Genomic DNA, 23,610 nt, shown 5'->3' with positions numbered 1-23,610 from the left:
GTAGTTCTTATTATTTATTGTACTGTATTTTTTCTCAGGCTTGAGTTCCTATTCACAGTTGGTACTCATGCCTGTTTCGTTTTATCCTACATGCTCTGTGTTTGTTGTAACATAGCTAAACTGTGCTGCATTTGAACTCCTAACCCTACCCACTCCAAGGCCAAGGTGGCTGTATGTATATATTAAAGATCACCACATGCAGAATTCAGAGAAAACCATAAAGATGATAGTTTAAGATCTTTGACATTTTGCCAGCTTTGTTAACCAGTAAGACACAACTGAAAACATTTGTACATAGTTACGAAAATACCAAATAACAATTAGTTGTTTTTACCAACCATTGGCTTTTCACTAAATTTTCTGATATTTTTCTTTTTTCACCTCTCCAGAATTGTTGTAATATAAAATGTGTCATAATTACAATAGTGTGGTTCTATTTGACAAATGTACAGTAAATGTTCATTGTATTTTTAAACATATGCAAGATTTATAGGTTTAAAACTTGCTTTTTTAAAAACCATTGCACACATTTTCTAAAATACTTTTGCTGTGAAATTTTAAAAATTATTTCATAAGTCTCTGACATCCAGTTAAGTTTGGGATTTGCAAAAGAAATTTAAATGTATTTTATTTTAATTTATTGCTTCTCTTCAACACCCTATTTTTCTACAAATTTGCTCGTTAATACTTTTTGCTCTCAAGAACATTCAGAAAGTTATACAAACTATTTCACATCCCTAGAAGGTACTGGCAGCCAGCTTAATTTTCTTGTATCTCCTGTATATTTTTTGTCTTTATAATATATTTTAAGAATAAGTTTGGATAATTTCAGCAGTCTCATTCAACATGTGACCAAAATATTCAGGAAAAAAGTAATCTTACATGTTTTGTGCATGGACATTTATATGTTAGTTTCAACCCTGGAAAATATGTGTTGATTCAGTGCCACTGTGTGAATTTAATATTCTAAAGTAGAGAGTTTTATAATGTCAATATATGTTGTTTATTTAAATGTACCAGTATTTTACATATGTGTTATATAGTAGTAGCCCTATAGTATAGTGAAAAAGTATATAACAGATTAATCACTGCCATTATTCTCTATTCGATTTTAAATTACGTATGATTGTATATACGTGTGTGTGTGTGCGTGCACGCATGCACACATGCCTGCTTACATACATATATATATATATATAAAATAAAAACAATGAGGTAATAGTTGGTACTGTTGCATGCATTGAAGGAACAAAGAACTTTAACCACAAACTAAGCTTTTTAGCAGCAGATAAATACGAATACATGTATACATAAGTGCAGAATATATAAAATAATTTTCTCATGAGTTAGTTGTTACCTTCATCCTCTTAAATCCTAAAAGGCTCTCAGAGATGACAATGCCATACATGTTCATCATCCAGAAAAAAACCCCACCAGAAATTGTCTAAATGACTTCAGTAGATAAAGGTTATCCTTTGGTAAGGCAGAAATGAGATTGATTTACTACGTCCTTTCATTACTTTACAACAATTTAAAAGAGAGCACTTTTCTTGTGGCAGGTTCTGAATGCATTTAGTTTAAAGCAGCCCATGATGAATGAAAAGGAAAATCAAGGGGTACATGAAATAAAGGCAATCAATCATTTTATATTAGCTGAGAGAAATTCTAAAATAGAAAGCCAGTGGTTTTAGTTCCAGAGAGATCTTTTAAACATCCACTGTACCCTTTAATACACATTGACCTCTTAAGAATAAATATTGTCACAGGTAGGTTCTTTTACTTTGTTGGAGGGGCTTTATAGAGATTTATTCTCTCAAGTTATGAGAAATATTGATGTGTATTATTGAGTGCTTTTTTTGTTGTTGTTTAAAAAGAACCGCAATGTATCCTATATAAATTATAGTAACAACCATAAATTTAAGCTGTATGTTATTTTGTGACTCTCTCTTATAAATAGTCTTTCAACAAAATAAAATGACAGTTCAGTTGAATTTCCAGTAAAACAATTTATAGCACAAAATTGCTGGAATACTTGCATTTAGATGGGAAGCATTCAATATAACTTGGAAATATTGTGTGTTTGTGTGTCTAGCACCTTTGGGAGCAATACATTTGCATTTACTGATCTGAATAGTGAGAAAAATATGCTATTACACATGTTACTTAGCATGCTACATTGGTAGGCAAAGTTTTGAAGAATTATAAATCTATGCAGTATATTTTTGTTGTGATCATTGGTTGGTGCTGTTGCTAATTGCCTTGAAATGACAGGTATTTCAAAATTGGACATCAACAATAACATAACAAATTTCTTACTTTAACTGCAACTAGAAAGTTATCTACATAAGTAGATCTGCATTAGAAAGGTGCTTATAAAACATCTTAATGTTTTGTTTTAAAAAGTAGTCCTTCCCCAGCCCCCCAAAATATCAGTTATAAATTGTTAATGACTACTTGGTTAGAACGCAAAAGTTTTCATTAATTCATTAATCAACATGCAAACGTTATTAACTATTAGTAACGGACTCACGGGGATGTTGCTTAATCAAATGTCTCCTATTTAATCATAGTTAAAATTTTATCTTAGAGTTAGAATTTTAGTAAGGGCTTTGTTCTTAACTTTGCTGTTGCAGGTTGGTGAGGTCACTATATGAATTCTGCTTTGGCACACTGAACTATCTATGCTAAGAAATGTCTTTATTGACATAGGAGTTTTGCATAAAAGGAAGGTTGGGTAATCCTCACAGCAGTATGTCAGCACCTCTCTCTCTGTCTCTCTCTCTCCCCCGCCCCCCTCCAGCTCATATACACATTGCTTATATTTGAGTTGTAGCAAATGGTTTCCAAGTCTAGACTCACAGAAAAAGTGAAAAATTAGAGTAACAGAGTCAAATTCAGCTGTAGTACAAGAAAGCTCAACTCTTCTGAGCTCTGTGGAATTCTGCCATTTGAGTCCTCATTCTTGGGAGTGTATAGTCATAACACAACAATCATTAGTAAAAGAGTTCAGTTGCAAAACTCCATGTTAATGGACAATAGGGCAAACTTCTGATGGATGGATCGAGGGATGGTGGCATTTCCTTAGTCTCATTCAGTTTATATCACCGTGAATTCACAAAATACAAACTTTATATCCTTGAAACTATAGGCTTCTTAGTGTCTGATCAAAATTGCTTCTGGATTTAAAGTTGTTATACTGCTAGAAACACCAATCCTGGATTTTGCCTATTTAAAGAAAGAAAAGAAAAGATTTATCTTTTTGTTCATAGCACATAAAGGGTAACAGCACCACAATTGGTAAGCTTCCTATTGAAACTGAATAAATCAACCAAAAGAGTACTTGCTCTTGGCCATGATATTGTTATCCTTAATTATTTAACTTTTAAAACATTTTTGAGCTTCTAGAAAAAGTAAATGGGAGGACATTTTCATTCTTTCATTAAGAAAATAGGCAGGCAAAGACAAATGGTTTTAGTGACGAAGTTATCAGCCTGTGATACCAGTTACCTTTAAAACTTTACTTTTTCATATACGCTAACTAATATTGGGCCAATAATTGAGCTGCTAAACTCCTCAGATCCTTGCATTACTTAATACAGCTGCATGGATTTCACTAGAGCTTGGGCTTTAAGGGTGTGGTATATGTTATGCATGATTTTCACACAGCTTTGACATTTATTAAGGGGTCATGTTACCATGTATATGATCATAAGAAATATTTTTGACATCATAAATGTATTTTAAAACTAGAAAACTGTTAGCAGCTTTTGATCTTATTTAATTGTTTCCTCCACACAAGACTACTCTTTTCAAGCAGTATCTCCAGTAGGAAGTTGTTCTTTCCATATGCATCCTTTAGTTGTTGCATTATGCTGTTCAGAATGGAAGGCCCTTCATACCATGTATCACTGAAAATGTAAACTGAAATGACCACTGAAAACAGTGTTTTGGTTTTAAAATGTTTTCGATGCACATTGCTTTTGCTTCAGGCAAAAGACTGAAAGAAGAACTCAAGTGGACTCTTAAACAGATCTTCTCAGTAAAGTCAGGAAACAGGTTATCAACACTTAGGCTGTTCTTATTGTCTCTCTTATCATAATTGACAGTTTGACGTAAAACTTGATCACATGACTACCAGGGAGGTATGTAAATGGATAAGAGGTCACCTTTCACATATGCTTGCTGGAAAGGAAACACATTTAAAGGAAGTTTCAGTCAAAACAATGACAGTATGCAAATGTTTAGCTTTATGGGCTTTCTCAAATAACAAAAATCATAGCAGTCTCCTATCACTGACTCACTCACTCTTTCAAATATATGTTTACTTTTACTGATGATCAAAGGGGCATGAAATGAAGATTAATATTAGTCACTTTATTAAAATGTGAAAATATAAAGCCTGCTTAAATATTAACCCTTACAATTATTTAAAGGTTTGAATTGTGGGATTGTAGCTCTAATGTAAATGAGGGTTGTGTGGCTAAAACTCTGCAGGATGATTGTACTCCCCAAGTGTCCAACGTAAACTAAAAAGAGAAAGGAGATTCAAAGTAAACATTCAGGGTCCAAATCAGGATTGCCCCTGTGGCCCCTTTGCACTGACATAATAGGGCTGAGGAGCAATCACATGCCCCCCTGAGGATTACTTCCAGCACAGGGAGGCAGTCTCTACAGACTCTGTGCCCCTTCCCACTCAGTAAGAGTTGGAGTGGGGGTGTATTCCAGGGGTAGTAATGGGTGTGCCTACAAGGCCCGTTAAGGCTGCCTTACCCTGCTTTTGGTACATTTGCCTCTCCCCCCGGCAACTCCAGAATTAGGCTCATTGAGAGGCAATTTTTTTCTCCTGAGGATAATTTTCCTTGTCCCTGTTGTATGTGGTTCTGTGAGAGAGGAATTTAAAACACTTGATTGTGTGTCACACCATCATATATATATATTCCATATAAGAAACATATTTGAGAGGGGAATACCTATGTAGAAATGTTTTAGAAAGCTTGTAAAATGTTTGATTGGGACAATTGCTTGAATCCCTTTTCTTGAACACCCGGGTGCCTTACTTAACAAAAGTCCAGCTGAGAGAGAGAGAGAGAGGGGGGAAAAAAAAGGTCAAACTAGAGGGTCAGATCCTTGGCTCTGGCTCAGGCTGCTTTGTGCCACCTCAGCGATGTAAAGTGGTAGGAGAGCTTGTCGTAAAGGAGCAACCAGAGATTCTCCCTGACAGAGGGAAATCCTTCAGTGGCATACAGGCAGCTTTGTGCCACTTGCTTCCCCATTCCTCTACATAGAAGGTCTTTCAAGTTGGTGTTCCAGGGTGGAGTGAAGTGCACTGTGTTCTATCTATCTGATCTCTAGGTAACGCAATGGCATTTGCGGCTTTCATAATTTTAGTGCAGCCCTTAGGTGCACTAAATGTAAGTTTAGTTACATAAGAAGTTATAAGTTACATTGGGGGCTGCTGGCCTTTGCCTGGCTCCAGAATGACCTAAATTAACACAGAATAGTCATAATACTAAACTCCAATGTCTCAGGTACTTCCAAAGCTAGAAGCAAGTGTTGTGTGTCCAATTACAAAGCTGGAAATCTCCCTTTTCAGTGGCATGAAGTTCCCAGGTGAGAGTCTGGGCGGCACCTCTTAGAGGCGCAGCAAAGACCTCTCAGCCCTGGGGGAAGGAAGAGAGCTAAGGGGCTCCTCTGGGCTTGCCCTCTGAGGACATGTTTGCCTCTTTACTGCTGTCTTCACATTGCCTGCTCCATGGCAATCTTCTCCCTCCCGGAACTGGGGCTGTTGGGGCCCCCTTTATACTACTCCAGCCCATTGACCTGGAGTAAAGATGCCAAACCATTTCTACCCTGGCAGGGACACAGGATATCAGATTTTAAAGTGATATTTCTATGGCTATTATTAACCCAAAACTAAATCTTAGTCATACAGGTCTCTAGATGGTGATTTTGGAGAGGAAATTCTACATGAGGAGTCGGAAAGAGGAAACATTTCCCTTGTAGATTAATTTTGAAAACAAAATGGCGGCTGTTTGAAGCTGCTCAGAGATTTGGAACATTAAACTTAAGCCACATGGAAGTGGTTTAGTAGACAGGTGCTGCATTTCTAGGCTCATGATAGAATTATTTATCACATGCTTCTCTAATTTAGCACATGTGTATATATGGTGGGACAGATGAATTTACAGTATACCAATTTACACCAGCTGAGGATCTGGCCCTGTATGTATGTATGAATGCATGTCCTCTCTCTTTCTCTCTATGGTTACAAATTATGAAGAGGTGTGTGCATAATAAATAAAGTGTATCAATAGCATTTATTAATTAGATTCAAAAAGCTCTTGGAGTTTGTGTAATTACACATTTAGGATATTTGTTGTACATATTAAAATCCATATGAAAACCGTAGGGGGAAAATTATTGCTTATGCACAGTAGCTGATTTATTAAACTGTAATGTATCAGACATTTATTGTTTTCCTCAAATACCAAAAGGAGTTAGATTATAATACAAGCTAATTGTTTGCCAGATTTTTGAGTTAGACAAGTGCATAAAATCATTCAGCAGCAATAAGTTCTGGTTTTGGCATTCTTATGGCTTATAACTGGCCAAAGAGTTTTGTTTGGATGGTTTGGTTTAATTTTGTAAAAAGGAAAAAATCGTTTCCATTTTTAAAACTTTAGACATCATGTTTCAGCTGAAAGTGAATTTTTATAACCAAGTTGTAAGCCTTTAAAATATGCTTTTATAATGAAAATGCTGACAGATACTTAAGTATTGTAGCACAAATATAACCATTATACTACTGGCTAGAGTATTTGAACAGATATATTTTATTATGTCTTCAGAATAAAAATAGTGCTTATGAAACAGTTTCATACAGTGACTACGGAAAAATGCACACACCTACCCCTTTCTTTGAGCATATTTAATATATTCTTTACAGTTACACTCTAGCAAACTTTTTGGACTGAATGTTTCCTTTTCTGGTTACTTTCATGTAGTTTAGTCATGCTTATAATAGACTTCAGAAGGTCTCTTAGAGTTCTTTAGGTAACAAACAAGAAACAAACCTTATGAAAACAGACTAACATTTCCATTTCTCAAACCTCAGCTGCAGGAAACTTATTAGTGTAACAGTCAAGACTGCAATATGGTCTTGTCTTTAACATATGTATTTATCAGGAAAGGACTGTAGTTAATTGTGCTACTGTGTAAATAATTTCTTTTAGTTTGTTTGCCATAGTCTGCAACTTTTAAAAGCACTTAAAACTTGCATGGAGAAAACAAGATGCATTTTATGCAATTAATCTTAGTGATCAAGTTATCTTTAATTCGAAGTGCTGTATCATGCAAGATGTACAGTAATTTATTTATAGCATTGCTATGCAGAGGTTAAAAACTATGCTTTCTGTATGTTTTCGTCTCAAGCCACATAAGTTTACTTTCTTAAACATAAAAATAAGCAGTATATCTTTTCAATAAATCTGCTAGCACTGTAGGGCAGCTGTTAAACAAACAGAGCTGTATAGGGTTACACGAACAATCTGTGAAGGGCAGAACTGATGATTTGGGGATCTGGGAAGAATTTGTTTCAGCTTACATTTAGTGCATTCCTCACTATATTTAAATATAAGAAAGTATTTTAAATGCTATTATTTTGAGTCCTGAACAAGATTAGATTATCTTATCACCTCTTGCTAAGTAATACCACTTTCAGTAACACTAAATTAATAAACCTCTATTACAAAATACATTTACCCTTCTAAAACAGTAAGATAAAGGCATATAGTTTGTGTAATTTGGGGATTTTTTCTATAAATTGCATGTCTTCTATGATTCACCAAATGCATGCTTCAAGATATTGATTATTTTTGACCTTTACCTAGTACAGATTACTTAGTACATTGCATATAAAACACAGCATTTTGATTTTCTTTCTTAAAATATTTCACTATTGAACATTAACATTTTCTTTTATTCCAGCTCAGTTTGTAATCTAATAACGGCTAATTGTTATGTGCTAAACACTAGTTATCTTTTATGCTTTATTAATAGAGGAGCGTATTAAAGTAGCATTTTCTTAAAATTAAAAAAAAATAGGAATTTTATTTTTCAGTGTAATGGGTTTTTGTTGGTTTTTGGGGGTTTTGTTTGTTTTTAAGTTACTTTTTGGGAAAGTAAGGTTTGTGCCATGTACAGTACTAGTTTGCATGTATTCATTTAAATACTAAAATCTGTAGTACTGCTCGATCCATATCTGACTGCTAGGTTTCAATTGACAGCTGAGGATTTGTGACTGGACCATGAATCAAAACGGCAGGCATTTATACCCCAGTGCCAGTGAGGATACATTGGGAATTACTTGGCAAAGGTAACATTTTAATTATTTCCAACGCTACACTACATCTAAAAAAGTTACATTGAGCTGCAGTATCTGTTTTTAGCAGGCCTCCAAGAAGGAATATATGTCAAAATTTTAACCAAAACATCTATGTATAACATTTCTTTAATACACATTTACATTATCTTTAATGTAAATTGAACTGTTAGAATATACTATAGTTAAGTACCTGGGATGCCAAATGTTTGCTGTCAAGTGCAAGGCATTTGTATTTTTAAAGGACTGCAGATTTTAGGACTTAAAAAATCGAATCACAGTTTAAAGAACTAAAGTAATATATTTTGGGCTTACAGATTAATATGCAAAAGACGGTATGATTAAAAACAATAGGTGACTAGTATAGCAGTTCTCTGATGTGGGTGCTATTTTGGGAATGAATAATCATACTATCCATAGAAGTAATTCGGAATAACAAGTTTGGGACAATTGGTATAGATTTAGGTCACTAACATGCACACGAAGGTAAGATGTAAACCATATCCTTTATAAACTAAAATACAAAACAATTAGAATTCATTATTCATGAAAAGGAGTTATTTTCTTTGCATGCTAGAGAAACCTTAGCTATTGGTACAGAATCAATTACACATATATTACATGTATTACTGGTTATGGTAGCAGTAGGGGTGTGTGTGTGTGTGTGTGTGTGTGTGTGTTTAAAAATAGGTGAAAGATAATAAGCAATACCATTATGAGATAATGTCAGTCTTTCAGATCTTTAATATGTAGAATTCCCTTTGATTTACCTCACTGGGGGAAAGTTATACATATGAGGAAAAGCCTGCAGATTTGGCCCCTAACAGGTGAAGCAATCTCTCCCCTACACTTAAAATAATGTTATATACCTCTCTGAGGTATGTGTGTACAAATATGACAATGTATCATTGCTATCACTTCCAAATAATTCATGTACATATGTGTGTGAGTGTGGCTGGATACATAAAATCTTGCTGTGGAGTATACTAGATGACATACTGTTTTACTGTTGATGCTAAAAGTTTTTTTTCAGTATCAGTTTGGAAATGTGATATTTGAAATGGAAAGTTGGGTGCTGTACATGAATCCAAAGTTTAAACTATTAAACTAGTATTGCTGTACCAATATTACACAACAAATGACCTGCCAGCAGTTAGTTACTTGCTTGATTGCATGTATTTTCTGTACTTTTTTTCTAATAATTTTGGAGTCTGGTAGAATTCTGAAATCGTGTTGAAAGAGCAAGGTGGCCAAAAGAACAGTTTTTCATGTCAAAAATCAAATAGTACAATGAATGGAGAGTTAACCTAGTGGGTTCACCTCAACTCCTCAAGGACTGATTCACATTATAAATCCCCATCACATGACAATTGGTAGTTTTTATCCTTACTTCTGTATTATTAAGAATAATTTTTATCCTTACTTCTGTATTATTATGAATAATTTTTATCCTTACTTCTGTATTATTATGAATCCAAACTGAGCGACTGTAGCACAGAGCGTAACTTATTCCCCACACACACACACACACACACACACACACACACACAGTGTGTAGCTTTCTCAGAACATTAATAGGAGACTGTAGATTGGACAAGAACTCTCAGTTTGTGAGCTAGTGATTGGTGGACCTGCTTCTCAGACAGTGTTAATCAGTGTAGTATTATTGACTTCATTGGAGCTAGACAAGCTGAGGATCTGGCCCAGTGCATTGTGGACTTCAGTTGTCATGCCTACCACACGTGCTCCTTGGCTGTAAGTTGCTAAAAGAGAGGAGGGGGAAAAAAGGCATGTAATCACATGTAGGTGAGGGTTATTTTTAAAATGTAGCCTTTGGGATACAGATACTCTTTTCAAACATCTGTGGAAAAGAAAACATAAAAGCATAAATGGGAGATACGATAACAAGTGGGTAGTTTTCTTGATAAAGTCTTTATATCATTACAAGAAAGAAACCTTGGAGCAATAAATTCTTTTTGAATGTTTGGTAAAGCAATATTTCCTTGTTTAAAAAGGAAAATGGAAAAGTTTTCTCCCACAAACTTGTTTGATCAGCATTTCCTCCAAATCTGCAATACTCATTTGGATAGTAAATAGAGTGACTTTTTATAGAAGGCTTTCATGATAGTTTTAAGTTGCAACAACGAATATGTTGTGGTGCAATGTTTTTTGAGAAGTCTTGTTGAATACTTGTACTCACTGAGGTCAAAGAGTTGGTGGTGCCTGAAAATGAGCTTTTCTGTATGTGCATAGATCAGGTGATAGAAGTGACCACATTGAAAGTTTTCTCCATGCTGCACTGTCAGTGACCTCCCCCATCCCCAACTCGGAGAGGACCACCCTCTGAGAGGGTGAGAGGTGACAGGGTCCCTATGCTTGTTCTTTTTGTATACTTCGTCTTATCATTGGCTGCCAGTCATGCCAAACAGTGCTAAATGATCTATAGATTTTAAAACTAACTGGTAATTTTTTTCTAGTAAAACGACAAGCCTGATGTAATTTCCAAAGGAATAGTAATATATATTTTTCAAAAACATCAACTTCTAAAATCACTAGAGAAAGACAACGTGAGTTATACAAAATGAGAAACTTAAGTCCTCAGTGTGCGTATTTTCAAAAAAAGCAGAGTAGTTATGTGTATGAATAGTTATACAAACTTAGATGTATCCTTCAGTTGGTTAAAATAAACATATTGGTGTCAGTGAAGGAGAAGTTTACATAAAACATCTGTTCAACACCCTCAACAATAAACAAAAACAGGTTTTAAATATAATAGTTGGAAGTAATTTTATTTTGCTCCTGGTACCATGATTGCCTAAGACTGGCAACATTTTTATTATCTATTTATTGGTATATGATGTGTTTGTTTGCACTGAACATTAGGACCTCGGTTCAGAAAATCATTTAAGCACATGCTTAATATTAAGCATATGAGTAATCCCGTTTATATAATGCCTAAAATTAAGCATGTGCCTAAGTGCTTCACTGAATCTGGACCCTATACTTCATTCTTTTTGCTGTACAGATGAAGATAATATGGGGGGAGGGATAGCTCAGTGTTTTGAGCATTGGCCGGCTAAACCCAGGGTTGTGAGTTCAATCCTTGAGGGGGCCATTTAGGGATCTGGGGCAAAAATTGGGGATTGGTCCTGCTTTGAGCAGGAGGTTGGACTAGATGACCTCCTGAGGTCCCTTCCAACCCTGATTTTCTATGATACATCTATGATTTAGAACTTATCTAAACAAAGGTCATTCAGACCTTTGCTGAGGTAACTGCAAATAGTTAGACTCAAGCTGGAAAATAAAGTTTCAAGCACTGCACAGTAAACAAAAATGGATGCAAGTAAAACTTAAACTATGAGTGAGTGAGAGAAGGACTCCGTGAAACGTATGGGCTGGGTGCATGATCCACTAACCATTATTTACCCACAAGGTTAGTCACATTGACTCCAGCATGATTAACAAAGGGATGCAGGATTGGGCCTTTGTATACTAGATTTGAATATTTCCCAGTAAGCCTTTCACAAACTGTAAACAAACCACTAGTGGTAAAATATACATTTTATCACAGATATTATTAATTTTTCTATTATTCTCAACTACTGTAATTTATACTTTTTAAAAAACTGTTGCTCTTAAGGGTTAACTGTTACTTTAACATTACATTTACACTACCCAGGCAAATGCACTAGGCTAGCATTTCCTGCCTTCAGTTTGTTATCTTGACACATAAGTACAGTACAACAGCTGGTTTGTTCCTGGAGCTCCTGAGGGGAGCTTTATTCTCAGAGTGCTGAATTTCCTTTTCAGCTTTAGCTGTAGGGGTGTTCAAAATGTTCAGTTTTTTAAGCAGCACTCTTTGCCCCTAGCACTACTCTGGGGCTGTGATAATAATGCAGATAAGGCAGCTGAATGGAATAACCTCCAGTTCGTGGGGGAGTGGGAGAGGAAGTGGAAATTGCTTGGAGTCTTTTCCATACCACACTACCTTGTGTCTGTCAGAATCTAGTGAACATACAAAGTCACTAACAACTGAATTATCACTAAGTGTTTCTGTAGTTATCTGTTGTATTAAAAAAAGTTAACACATCTGGACAACAAACACACCTGTTAGATCAAGGATTTTTTATTTTATTTCCACAGTTCATATTTGTTTGGGATAAAAGTACAAACTCAACTTTTGAAACTAAGAACAAAGAAGTGAAAATCTTCTAGTGATAAAAGTATTCACAGCAGACAAATGCAAGGATTTCTGGTCTTTTTCAATTTAAATCGCTATCTCTTATAGTTTCACCCAACTCAGTAATAAAGAAAGATGTGCAGAACATTATGTTTCCTTTCCATCTAGGCAAACATCTTCAGAACACTTCCTAAGAAATTAATTGTATTCCAGCCAGACTTGCATGCTGCCATCCCACAGGAAATGGGTCAGCAATCCATTAAGATGCCATTAGATAATCTAATTTGGAACTTAATCTCTAAATTAACCATGCTCCATACTTGAAGCATACTTGAGAGAAAGAAAAAAAGTTTATGTTTGAATCGATAGGGGAGCCGAAGCGTGAAGAAGGCTGTTTGTTTTTTCTGTAGCTGTGGTCACGTCTCAAGCCGTCTGGTAACCAGGAGAAACCAGACATGATGTAATTCCAGATTGAACTTGAACTTCAGGGACTTAGAATGGGGGAACAATGGACCATAGGAATCAATAATGTCCATTTTCCACATGATTATGTTTGGAGCTTTAAGTTAACCTTTATGGGAGAATCAGCAAGATCTGCAGTGCAACCAAAATGAGGTGATCTAGAGACAAGATGTTGAGTAAAGAAAACAACTTTTCCAGTGATATTTTCTGAGTAGCACTGCAGATTCCAGCAGGATTAGGAAAGTTCCCGCTCTGCAGTAAACCGGTTGCCTGTTCTGAGCACTCTTTGTTCACTTAGGTAGAACAAACTTAATCTTACATTTCCTGTCAGATGATTTTTGGCAGCAGTTTTAGGGAAGGAGGAGCATTTACAGAAAATTCCCAAGTGTAAACTGTACCTTTAACTCGTTAGTGACTCTGGAATTTTACCTACTAGCCATTTTATCTCAAGTTGTTTCATTTTAAGCAATAAAAGTGCACTTTTTGTGTGTGTGGCAAACAAGATGTTCACTTGCATTTAGTGTTGTGTTTACTAAACAAAGAAACTTCTGATTGTATTTACCAAAGTGCTAACACATAGCATGTAATAAATTACTGTTTTAAATGATAAAGTTAGTTGTGGAAGAAGAAAAAGAAGTATAAAATGCTTCTGTGATTAGGTGTAAAAAAAAATTCTATTCAACGTTTTGAAAAAGAAAATTAGTGTCATGTTAGAGAACAGGAATACCCAGTTTGGGTGCTGAAATGCAGCCCTTTAGTTAACCTTTCCTTTGCTGCATTGCAAACTTTTATTGTTAAGTGGAATTTTCCTGTTTTCTTGTTGTTTATTTATTTGGCCACATATGTTTGCCTGAAATTACAGAATCTGTTTTTCTCAGCGGTTTAGCTCACATAAAAGAAACAAATCATCCCGTGCAAAACATTCATGTGTGTTTGGTGAAGGACTCTGTTAGATCTCATTCGTTTGTTTCCTCTACCCACCAGTCCTACTGCAGGGTCCCCCAAAACCCATGTATCTCTGTGTCTACTAGGAACCCTGTGCCTCTGCGCTGTCACTGGGAACTCCCACCAACCTCAGCTTCATGGCAGCTAGCTCTCCAGCCAGTTGCTGCCCCAGGCATCTCACCCTCCTTCAACCTAGTCAGGGTACACAGTGCAGAGTGGACGTGCACCAAAATCTCAGTCTGAGCTAACTGTGCTGAGCACTTTTTGTGGTATTCATAGGAGGATGCATGTCTCCTGACCCCCTTCCCCTATTTTTCACTCTAAACCCACTGAGAAACTTCTTAAGGTCCATGAGAGGGAAAACAATGCCTCAGAAGCAGAACTCCCTTGCCTCTACTTCCCTGTGGAATTTACATCTCCATCTGCTAGATCGAGAGGATGATTTCTGCCCAACTAAAGTATAAAAAGCTTCCTAAGGTAAGCAGAGATATACTTAACATAGTATCTCTTAAATGAACACCCACTTCTGAGGTAGAATGTGGCCACTGTTTAAGTGCACAAGCTAACTGCTCACACACCAGTTCAGGACAGAGAGTGACAGAAAGTACCGTACACAAGAGAAACTCAAGGGAGAATTAACAGAGGAAGAAATAACCAAATTGGAATTTAGCCAGGCCACTGGAGTTAACACCACTAGTCCTGCAAAGTGGCATATAATCTTAATGTCCACAAGTGGTTGGAACTTTAGCTTCATGTCTCAATTGAAGGAGAACACTTTCAAATAGTACATTGCCCTCTATTGCTGTGCTAGGGCATTGGTTCAATTCTGACTCAGAAGGTAGAGCATCCCTGCTACGTCGTCAACATCACTTCCTTCAGCATCAAGGTGTTGCTAGCTCTTTTAGCCAAAGTACTGATCTAGGCTGGCCATGATTAGCTTGTGAGAGCTGATATGATCACAGCAAAAGGTGGTAAGGCTGCATCTAGAAATGATATTTTAGGTCAGTGGTCCCCAAACTGTGGGGCATGCCCCCTGGGGGGAGCACGAAGGAGTGTTTGGGGGGAGGGGCCCATGGTAGGGCCTGGGTCAGCCCCCATGGGGAGCGGGGAGGTAGTGCCACCCAGCCCAGCTCTGGCCAGGGTTGCAGCACCATTCTGCTCCCAGCCCAGCTCCTGCACCAGCCACAGCTCCACTCCACCCTGAGCTGCAGTTTGTCTCCTCCCACAGGCCAGCTCTGTCCTCATTCCCTGTCTAGCTCCAGTTCTGCTCTGCCTTTACCACAAGCTCTGTTGCTGAGCCAAATGTGCAGTAATGGAGGTGGGGCGCGGACAAATTACATTACTGGTAAGGGGCGGTGTGACAAGAAAAGTTTGGGCACCATTGTTTTAGGTCTGCTTTTTAAGAGATCAGAAAATGCGTGTATCAGAGACTTTTTAAGCTTTTACAACAGAAGTATTAACTGCTGGAGACTTAACTTGATATTGGTGCAAGTCTTGATTACATTTATTCTTCAGTGCAGAGTAATTTGTTTATTACTCTCCTCACATTAATATAACCTCCACAGTGGACTGTATATAAATACTGTGCTGCTTATGGTCAATTCCAGTAATATTTTGATCAGGGATTCTTGAAAGAGCACTTAGTATTTTTAGAAGAAAATCATGGGTGAAATCTTGATTGCATTAACATGTGAAAACTGTAATGGAAACTATTAACCCCTAAGACACTGGTAGAGTTTGTCTTTGCTATTTTATGACATTTGTGAACAAAGAAATGATGATTGCAGAATGCATCTATTGTTGAAAATTCTAGTTATTACCAGAAAAGGCTGCTGCTGCTGCTATTAACATTATTATGAAAGGATGACGGTTCATGGAGTTGGTAGTGAGACTGGTAGCCTCTCCTTACAACGGTGCTGGTTGGAATCTGGATATATAACTGAAAGCTCTTTTCTGATGGCTGCTTATCCTGTAACCTTGTTTAGAAACTTACATGGAATGCATATAGAGAGACAAGGAGGGTGAGGTAATATCTTTTACTGGATCAACTTCTGTTGGTGAAAGAGACAAGCTTTCCAGCTTACACAGAGCTCTTCTTCAGATCTGGGAAATGTACTTAGAATGTCACAGCTAAATACAAGGTGGAACAGATTGTTTAGCACAAGTAGTTAACACCATGTTTCCAGGGACCATTCACACCTTTCCAATCATGGGTTGGGGAGCGTTAGTGGGTTATGGATTGTTGTAATAAGCCATAAATCCAGTGTCTCTATTCAGTCCATGATTTTTAGTGTCTAGCAAAGTTATTAATTTAAGCTCCCAGGCTCATCTTTTGAAGGTGTAGTGCAAGTTTCCTTTGAGGATGAGCACTGAGAGGTCAGCTATAGAGTTATCACTTTGTGAAAAGTGTTCACCCACAGGTGATAGGGTGTTTTTGTCTTTTATCTCCTTCCATGGTGGAGTGTCCTTGTTTAGTGAAGGTGGTTTTAAGTATACTAAGATGTATACCTGGACTTTTTCCTTGGAGCATATTTTGTGGTATCTGAGTGCCTGGCTGTAGATAATAGATTTCTTGGTGTGCTTGGGATGGTTACTGAATCTGTGAAGGTAAGTGTGGCAGTCTGTGGATTTTGGACACCTAGGATGAAAATATCATTGATCTCTCTCTCTCTCTCTCTCTCAAAAAAAGAGGGGGGGCAGAAGAACTCTTCTAGTTCTCCCCATGTTAGTATGGTATCAGATCCTGTGGTGGGGCAGTAGTTCAGTTCCTTGGAGAGTACAGATAATTCAGCTCTGATTAGGAGTAGTCTTGACAAATTGATGATGTTGGAGTGTCACATAGAATCCATATGGTGGGTCTTGGTGCTGTGGTTTCTCCTGGATGTGGTGTTCTGTGGGTAGTGGAGTTGTTGTAGTTGGTTCCCCTTTTTGTTTTTGTGTTGGATGACTGCCGTCAGGTTTTTGGAGATGCATTGATGATATTTTCATTCTCTGTACAGACACCTAAACTCCCTCATAGATTTCCACCACAACTTCAGCAACCATCATCTATCTATTAAACTCTCTCTACAACACTCCCACACTAGCATCAACCTCCTGGACACCACAATGAGGTTCAACAGTGGAACTCTACAGACAGCGATATACAAGAAACCCCTTGAAATATGTGTTAACTACCTATGCTAAATAATCAGATCCACCTTGTATTTAGCTGTGAAACTCAGGTACTTTTCCCAGACCTTAAGGAGAGCTCTGTATAAGCTAGAAAGCTCATCTCTTTTACCAACAGAAGTTGGTCCAATAAAAGATATTACCTCACCCACCTTGTCTAATATCCTGGGACCAACACAGCTACAACAACACGGCATGGAACAAGTTTGTAGCTCATCCCCTTATCTAGCGGGTAGTTATTCATGTCACAAAACCTACCAGCACAGGGCTCAATGATATCTTTTAGTCGGATTGCATAGTAAGAAGTGTTCCCTCTAATTTTTCCCACGTGCGGAGTGAATTTTGTGATGTGTACCAATATGGAGGTAATGTGTCACACATAACCTCCATGTTGGTGAACATAACAAAATTCATGTGGTGAGGGTGGGGCCGAGGGGTTCAGAGCGTGGGAGGGGGTCAGGGCTGGGGCAGAGGGTTGGGATGCGGGGAGGTGAGGGCTCCATCTGTGGGTGTGGGCTCTGGGGTGGGGCCAAGGATGAGGGACTCAGAGCTGGGGCAGAGGGTTGGGGTGTGTGGGGGGGTGATGGTTCCGGCGGGGATGTGCAGGTTCTGGGGTGGGGCTGGGGCATGAGAGGGTTGGGGTGCAGTGGGGCTCCCCAGGTTTATGGTGGGGAGAGAGGACTTCCCCCAGCTCTCTCTCCCCGCAGCAGCACCTCTCCCCTGGTTGCAGCAGGGCCAGGTTGGGTCGGGGAGGGGTGCCTGTCCCCCGGCCATGGCAGGTCCAGGGCTGGGTTGGGGTTCGGGGAAAGGGTGACCGTCCCCAAGCCACGGCTGGGGCTGGACTGGGCAGTGGGAGGGGCACCTGTCTGCCGGCTGCAGCAGGTCCGGGGCTGGGCTGGGTCAGGGCCTGGGGAGGGACACCACAGCAGGTCCAGGGCTTGCGGAGACGCATCTCTCCTTGCCACAGCCCTGAGCACCTGCACAGTGCTTAATAGGCAGCTGCGTAGCCGCGCAGCTTAGAGGGAGCTCAGATAGTAAGGACAGCATGGAGCTGCTCTGTCCCAGCGGGAGCACCAGGAGGCATTCTATCATAGGGAGCTGCCGTTTGGGGCTGCAGAGGCAACAGACCTCCTTCTACAACTCTCTGTAGCATGCAGCTCACTACCCTCCTCCCACAAAGCCAGCTCTTCTGCCAGTTGTGTGATGGGCACAGCTTTGATGTGCCTTCTCTCTACCCTCCTTGGGGCACCCTGTGGAAGAGAGAGGGGGCTGTGTCTGTGCTTTCCTGAGATCAGGGGTTGCAATTCTGCCTGGCAATTTGATCAGATCACACAATGGTGAGGTGAAGGGAAAGTTATCTATGCTCTTCACACCATTTCTACCCACATAACAACCAGGCCAAATTTGGGTCACAATTAGCTCTACTTGACATTTTTGTTAGGAATCTCTTCAGAAAAGCCATGGATGTAATGGGTGTGGAGATTAAACTTTCTTACTCTCACAGAAGTTCCCTCCCAGTCATGGTGGAGGGATGATGTCAGGGTATTGCAGAGAACTTCTATCCAGTCTGTGCCTGTTCTGTGGATAAACGGAAGATCTTGATCTCCAGATCTGTCTGTTTGGGCACATATCATGAGCACTGAATTGCCATCAGTGTTTTCACTCATAAGCATCTGACCCACCAAGTGGTGATTGAAAGTTGAATTACATTTATCATACATTTTACTGTAAGAAATGCAAAAGTGTAACGAGGCTTCAAAATCTGAAAGACAGACACAAATACCTTGCAGCTTAAAAGAGCCTGAGTTAGTTGTGATTTAGCATTCTGATTAATATTATTTGTATTGCCACTGCACTCACTGGTTCCAACCTGGATTGGGGTTCCATTGCATTAGGCACTATACTTATTTCCACCATTTTGGTTTAATTCCCTTCCCTTTCCTGCATATATTCTTATACTTGAAATTGACCATTTATAGGTGGTAGGACAGGTCTGCCCCAGGAAACATCATTATATCAAACTGAATTCTCATAAGAATTGCTCCTTAAATGCATGACTAGTTCTGAAAGCTCTTGAAACCATTCACCTAGAAGTGCCAGTGCTCGAAAGCAGGATAGATTGCTGGAAAAGACTGTAGGGACAATCCTCCATTGCCGGGGAAAGAACTAGCCACTACCCAGCAGTTCAATTTAGATAAAAAATTATCAGACACCTAAGCTGTGATTCCATTTCTAATCAAAGCACTTGTATACCATTGCACTGGCATGTTTTGCCATTTGTTCAGTTATTTGCACTGTTTTCCCTAAGAGTATGAACTGGATACCAGAACAATCTATATCGTATAATTGTTAACTTAACCTACATACTGGTAGTAAGAGGCTTATAAAACTCATATGGAATCTGCAGAGTGTTAACCTATGAGATTTATTCTTCCCCAAAGATTCATAAACCGTATTGACAAATATATTGCATGCTGCATTTGTGACATGGTCATAATGTAAGATGGGAGGTTTGAAAGGTTTAAATAAACATCTAAATTAAATTTGTTAGTTATACTGCAGCAACAGTTCTATTAGTCACTTACTACAATTTATTTTTATTGAACATTTTCCAAAAATATAAAGATCTGTGTCTCCTCTGTATAATGCTGGATAAGAAAACTGCTACAAATAGTAATTTGTTCTTTATCAACATAAACTGCTGTCTTTCATATACTGTTGTCATTAGGAGGTTGTCAACTGAAAAAAAAAAAGTCAGATCAACTTCCAGCCACTAAAGTACACGGTGAATTCTCCAAAAAGATAACCTGTAAGCAGTTTATCTGGACTTCTTCTTTGCAAAGCAAATTATTTACATTTCCAATCCCATGTTGAATCTGCCACAGAATTTACATTCTTTTAGTTACTCTTCTGTTTTAAGTGGCTAAGACCACAAATCCTGAGCAGTCTCTCTTTAGAATGTTTTTATTTATTTATTGCAATTTTCTATTATTACAGTTTCCTATACACAAATCAGCATGGAATCATTTTGGTTGTTTTTACTAGCTGTCACCTCATAATGCATTTTTAACATTGCTCACATTAAAATGGGATAATGAACAAAAATGCATTGTGGGACACAAATAGTGAAGGAAGATGAAGAGAGATAGGTTGAAACAATTAAGCCTCTTACATGAGATCTTGGTATTGAATATTTTTTTGGAACCCTAATCTTTTCATCAGATCATATGGGGCAAATCTTTCATGTATAAATGGATTTAACTCTTTGTGCATGTTTAAAGATTTATTGCGTAACTATCTCCATTTTTGAATATCGAGCATAAAAATTCTTTCTTAGGCAAACAACAATAAAACATTGAGTTCACCAAAGTTCACAGACATTTTTTGAGGAAATAGGAAATTTAAGATGATCATAAAGTTTTATTAGATTTGCAAGATCTAAAAACTCATGTGAAAAATAGCAGCACTTGTGGGCAGCTTTCTAGTGGGAAACACATTAGCATTCAAGGATTTGTACATTTTGCAAGTGCTGTTGGGTGGTATTGTTTTTATAGACATTATTACATACATCTCAGGGTGATCATGATCCATATAATTCACTGAGGCAGACCAATCTTGCTCTGATGGGAGTTTTACCATTGATTTTAAAGCGAGCAAGATTGTGAATTTAAGCCAAAATTTTCAAACTTGGGTGTGTAAAGTTAGACATCTAAAAACTTGTGGTCTGATTTTCAGAGGTGCTGAGCACATGTAGTTCTCATCTAAGTCACAATTTAGAAATTTTGGCTTTAGTTTCTATATTACACAGAAGTATACTTCCAAATGGACTGAGTTAAAGAGATGAAGAAGAAAACAATGTTTGACTAAAGGGAAAAGGTGACTTTTTCCCATAATATTGATTACCTGAGGAACATGTTCAATGGACTTTTCAAAATAATTATACTTTTCTGTAGTTGGATAGCAACAGTTGAAAAGATTGCACAAACTGCCAGATATAATCGTAATTATTATTTATACACTTTAAGATTGATAAAGAGGGTCTGTTTTCCCCTTAATGCATACTCCTAACTCACATTAGCACTAACCAAGCATGTGCATGTATGTGGGGAAACAGGATCATGAAGGGATGATCACAGAAATGGGAGGAAAAAATAATTATAGCTTCCCTCATCGAAAATATAATATGGGTATCAGATTACAAAGTTAAGCATATACAAATGTTTTGCACAAAAAGAACATATCAGATACACAATGTATGTTCGCAGATTAGACTTGTATGCACTTGAATAGACAGGTGCCAAATGGCTACATGAGTATGCAAATATCTAGTGTGCACACACCCACTGGGTATTGGAGAACAGTTGGTGCAATAAAATAGGTATAAATTAATTGCTTGCACAGGTGTGCATACCTCATTTTGACAGTCTGACTCAGAATGTATGTTTCCATTTGATATAATGGTTTCTCTCTTATCATGCTTATGTTTGCTGAACAATATATGGCCAAACTTTCCAAAGAGCTTCCTGTTTATTTATCAGCTTCCTGTTAGGCACCTACATAAAAGGCTGGATCTTCAGAGGGCTCAGGTCTCTCAAAAGAGCTTTTTGGAAAATCTGGCCCCAATTGTCAGCACTGTACACTTTTGGAAATCTGACCTGGAATGAATAAGTACCTGATCTTGCAAATACTTTGCCACTGGGTGTAATGCTTATTACTAATAGTTACTACTTGGTAAAAAATTGCAAGTTGATGAGACTTAGATTCCTTAGTGACACAGGTGCAATGTTTCAGAGTAACAGCCGTGCTATTGAATATGTAGGTTTCTAAGTCGCTAAGGCACTTTTGAAAATGTTGCTCTACTGTGACTTCATGGTCCTAATTTCTACATGTGACAGTAAGTATTTGTTCCTTGGCTATTGCCATAGGACTGTAATAAGGAATGCACCCTGCTTTTGAAAATGTCTTTAAAAACTATGTTTTCATGCATTAAAGCTAAAAACATTTCTTCTTCGTCAGAGTCTGCTCTGATTTTGGACTCATGCACCTCACAGGCACATAATATAATGAAGAAAGGGGTTGAATGGTGTGATAGAGGGGATAGAAGGTTTATTAAATCACAGAAGAGATTTAGATTATACATTAAATGTGTATTTTGTGTTCTGATAATAAGCAGTATAACATGTACACTATAAGGGATTGACTAGTTCTTAAAATCAGAGCAGCAGTTTCCTATGAGTTCTCATAATGTAGTTTTTTTACCTGCTCCATAAACTTGCCTCTTTAACTTGTCTGGGGCTCTCATGGAATAAGCGGGCTATTTAGTGTATGATTACAATAATTCATATTAACACATTTACTTTTGTCTTTCAGTTGAGTTTGCAAAGGAAGTCGTACACACTTGAAGTTCAAGTGACATTCACAAATTTACCATCTTAAATTTATCTTAAATAGTGTTATTTATAATGAATACTAATCTGAGTCTTAATCAAATTTATGATCTTATTGTTGCAACATTCTTAATCTTTATTTTGTTCTCTCTCTCTCTCTCTCTCTCTCAACAGTCCTGGTACCTGGGCTAGCTTGGTCCCTTTTCAAGTATCAAACAGGACGCCAATCCTGCCGACAAATGTCCAAAATTATGGTTTGAACATAATTGGAGAGCCTTTCCTTCAAGCAGAAACAAGCAACTGAGGGAAAATGAAACAAAACAAAAATTAAAAAGAAAGGAAGACAGGACAAAAAATGAAACTGAAGAAAGAAGAAAAATAGACCAGCAATTGCAGCATTTACAATCACTAATTCCCTTAAGGTTGAAACTGTAATGACATAAAAAGGGTCGATGATATTTCACTGATGGGTAGAATGCAGCCCCTGCTAAGTAGCCTTTGTTATATGAAGTCCGCTGGGAAATAGATGTTCTGTCTCTGACAATATATTTTAACTGACTTTCTAGATGCCTTAATATTTGCATGATAAGCTAGTTTTATTGGTTTAGTATTCTTGTTGTTTACGCATGGGATCACTATTCCTAGTTATCTCACAAAACAAAGGCTAGGCGGCAGCAACAGAGCTGCAAGAGGACAAGGGCTGTGAGACAGCCGTTTTCTCAACACTCTGATTTCTAAAAGTTTAAAAAAAAGAACAACTCTGTAACCTTTAGTTATCAGAACAGATTTATTAAACTTTGGCCCTGACCCCAGCCGTTTCTAGCATGTTACCTAGTTTGGAATTTTCAAAGTCAGTATGAACACAGGCTCTCTGGAAGAAATGCCTCTCTGTAGGTAAAAGTGTTATCTCCTCTTGCAACAGTAAAAATTAATTTACCTTTTTACCCATTAAAGAAATACTTACAGAGGCAAGTGCAATTTAAAAATTATATCTAAAGGGGAACATCATTATAAGTCCTTCAGCCCTTGGACTCTAAATTGAGGGGATTAAAAAAAAAAATTTAAAATTACTTGGTGCAAATTTA

At 37.7% G+C, this 23,610-nt stretch overlaps 1 protein-coding gene across 7 annotated transcripts in view; it reads left to right on the top strand.

The window, feature by feature from the left end:
- Positions 1-22,829, top strand: part of NFIB (nuclear factor I B) — a 335,698-nt gene extending 312,869 nt beyond the window's left edge. For all 7 annotated transcript variants that reach the window (XM_077816437.1, XM_077816434.1, XM_077816433.1 and 4 more), the window contains 2 exons: positions 8,286-8,374; positions 22,700-22,829. In XM_077816437.1, the coding sequence (XP_077672563.1) occupies positions 8,286-8,374; positions 22,700-22,829 (219 nt within the window). The remainder of the gene's footprint in view (positions 1-8,285; positions 8,375-22,699) is intronic.
- The last annotated feature ends 781 nt before the right edge of the window (positions 22,830-23,610 follow it).

Source organism: Eretmochelys imbricata, chromosome 5 (assembly GCF_965152235.1).
Source record: "Eretmochelys imbricata isolate rEreImb1 chromosome 5, rEreImb1.hap1, whole genome shotgun sequence".
NCBI classification, from domain to species: domain Eukaryota; kingdom Metazoa; phylum Chordata; order Testudines; family Cheloniidae; genus Eretmochelys; species Eretmochelys imbricata.
Note: the sequence above shows the minus strand (reverse complement) of the source record. Positions and strands in the feature narration are given on the sequence as shown.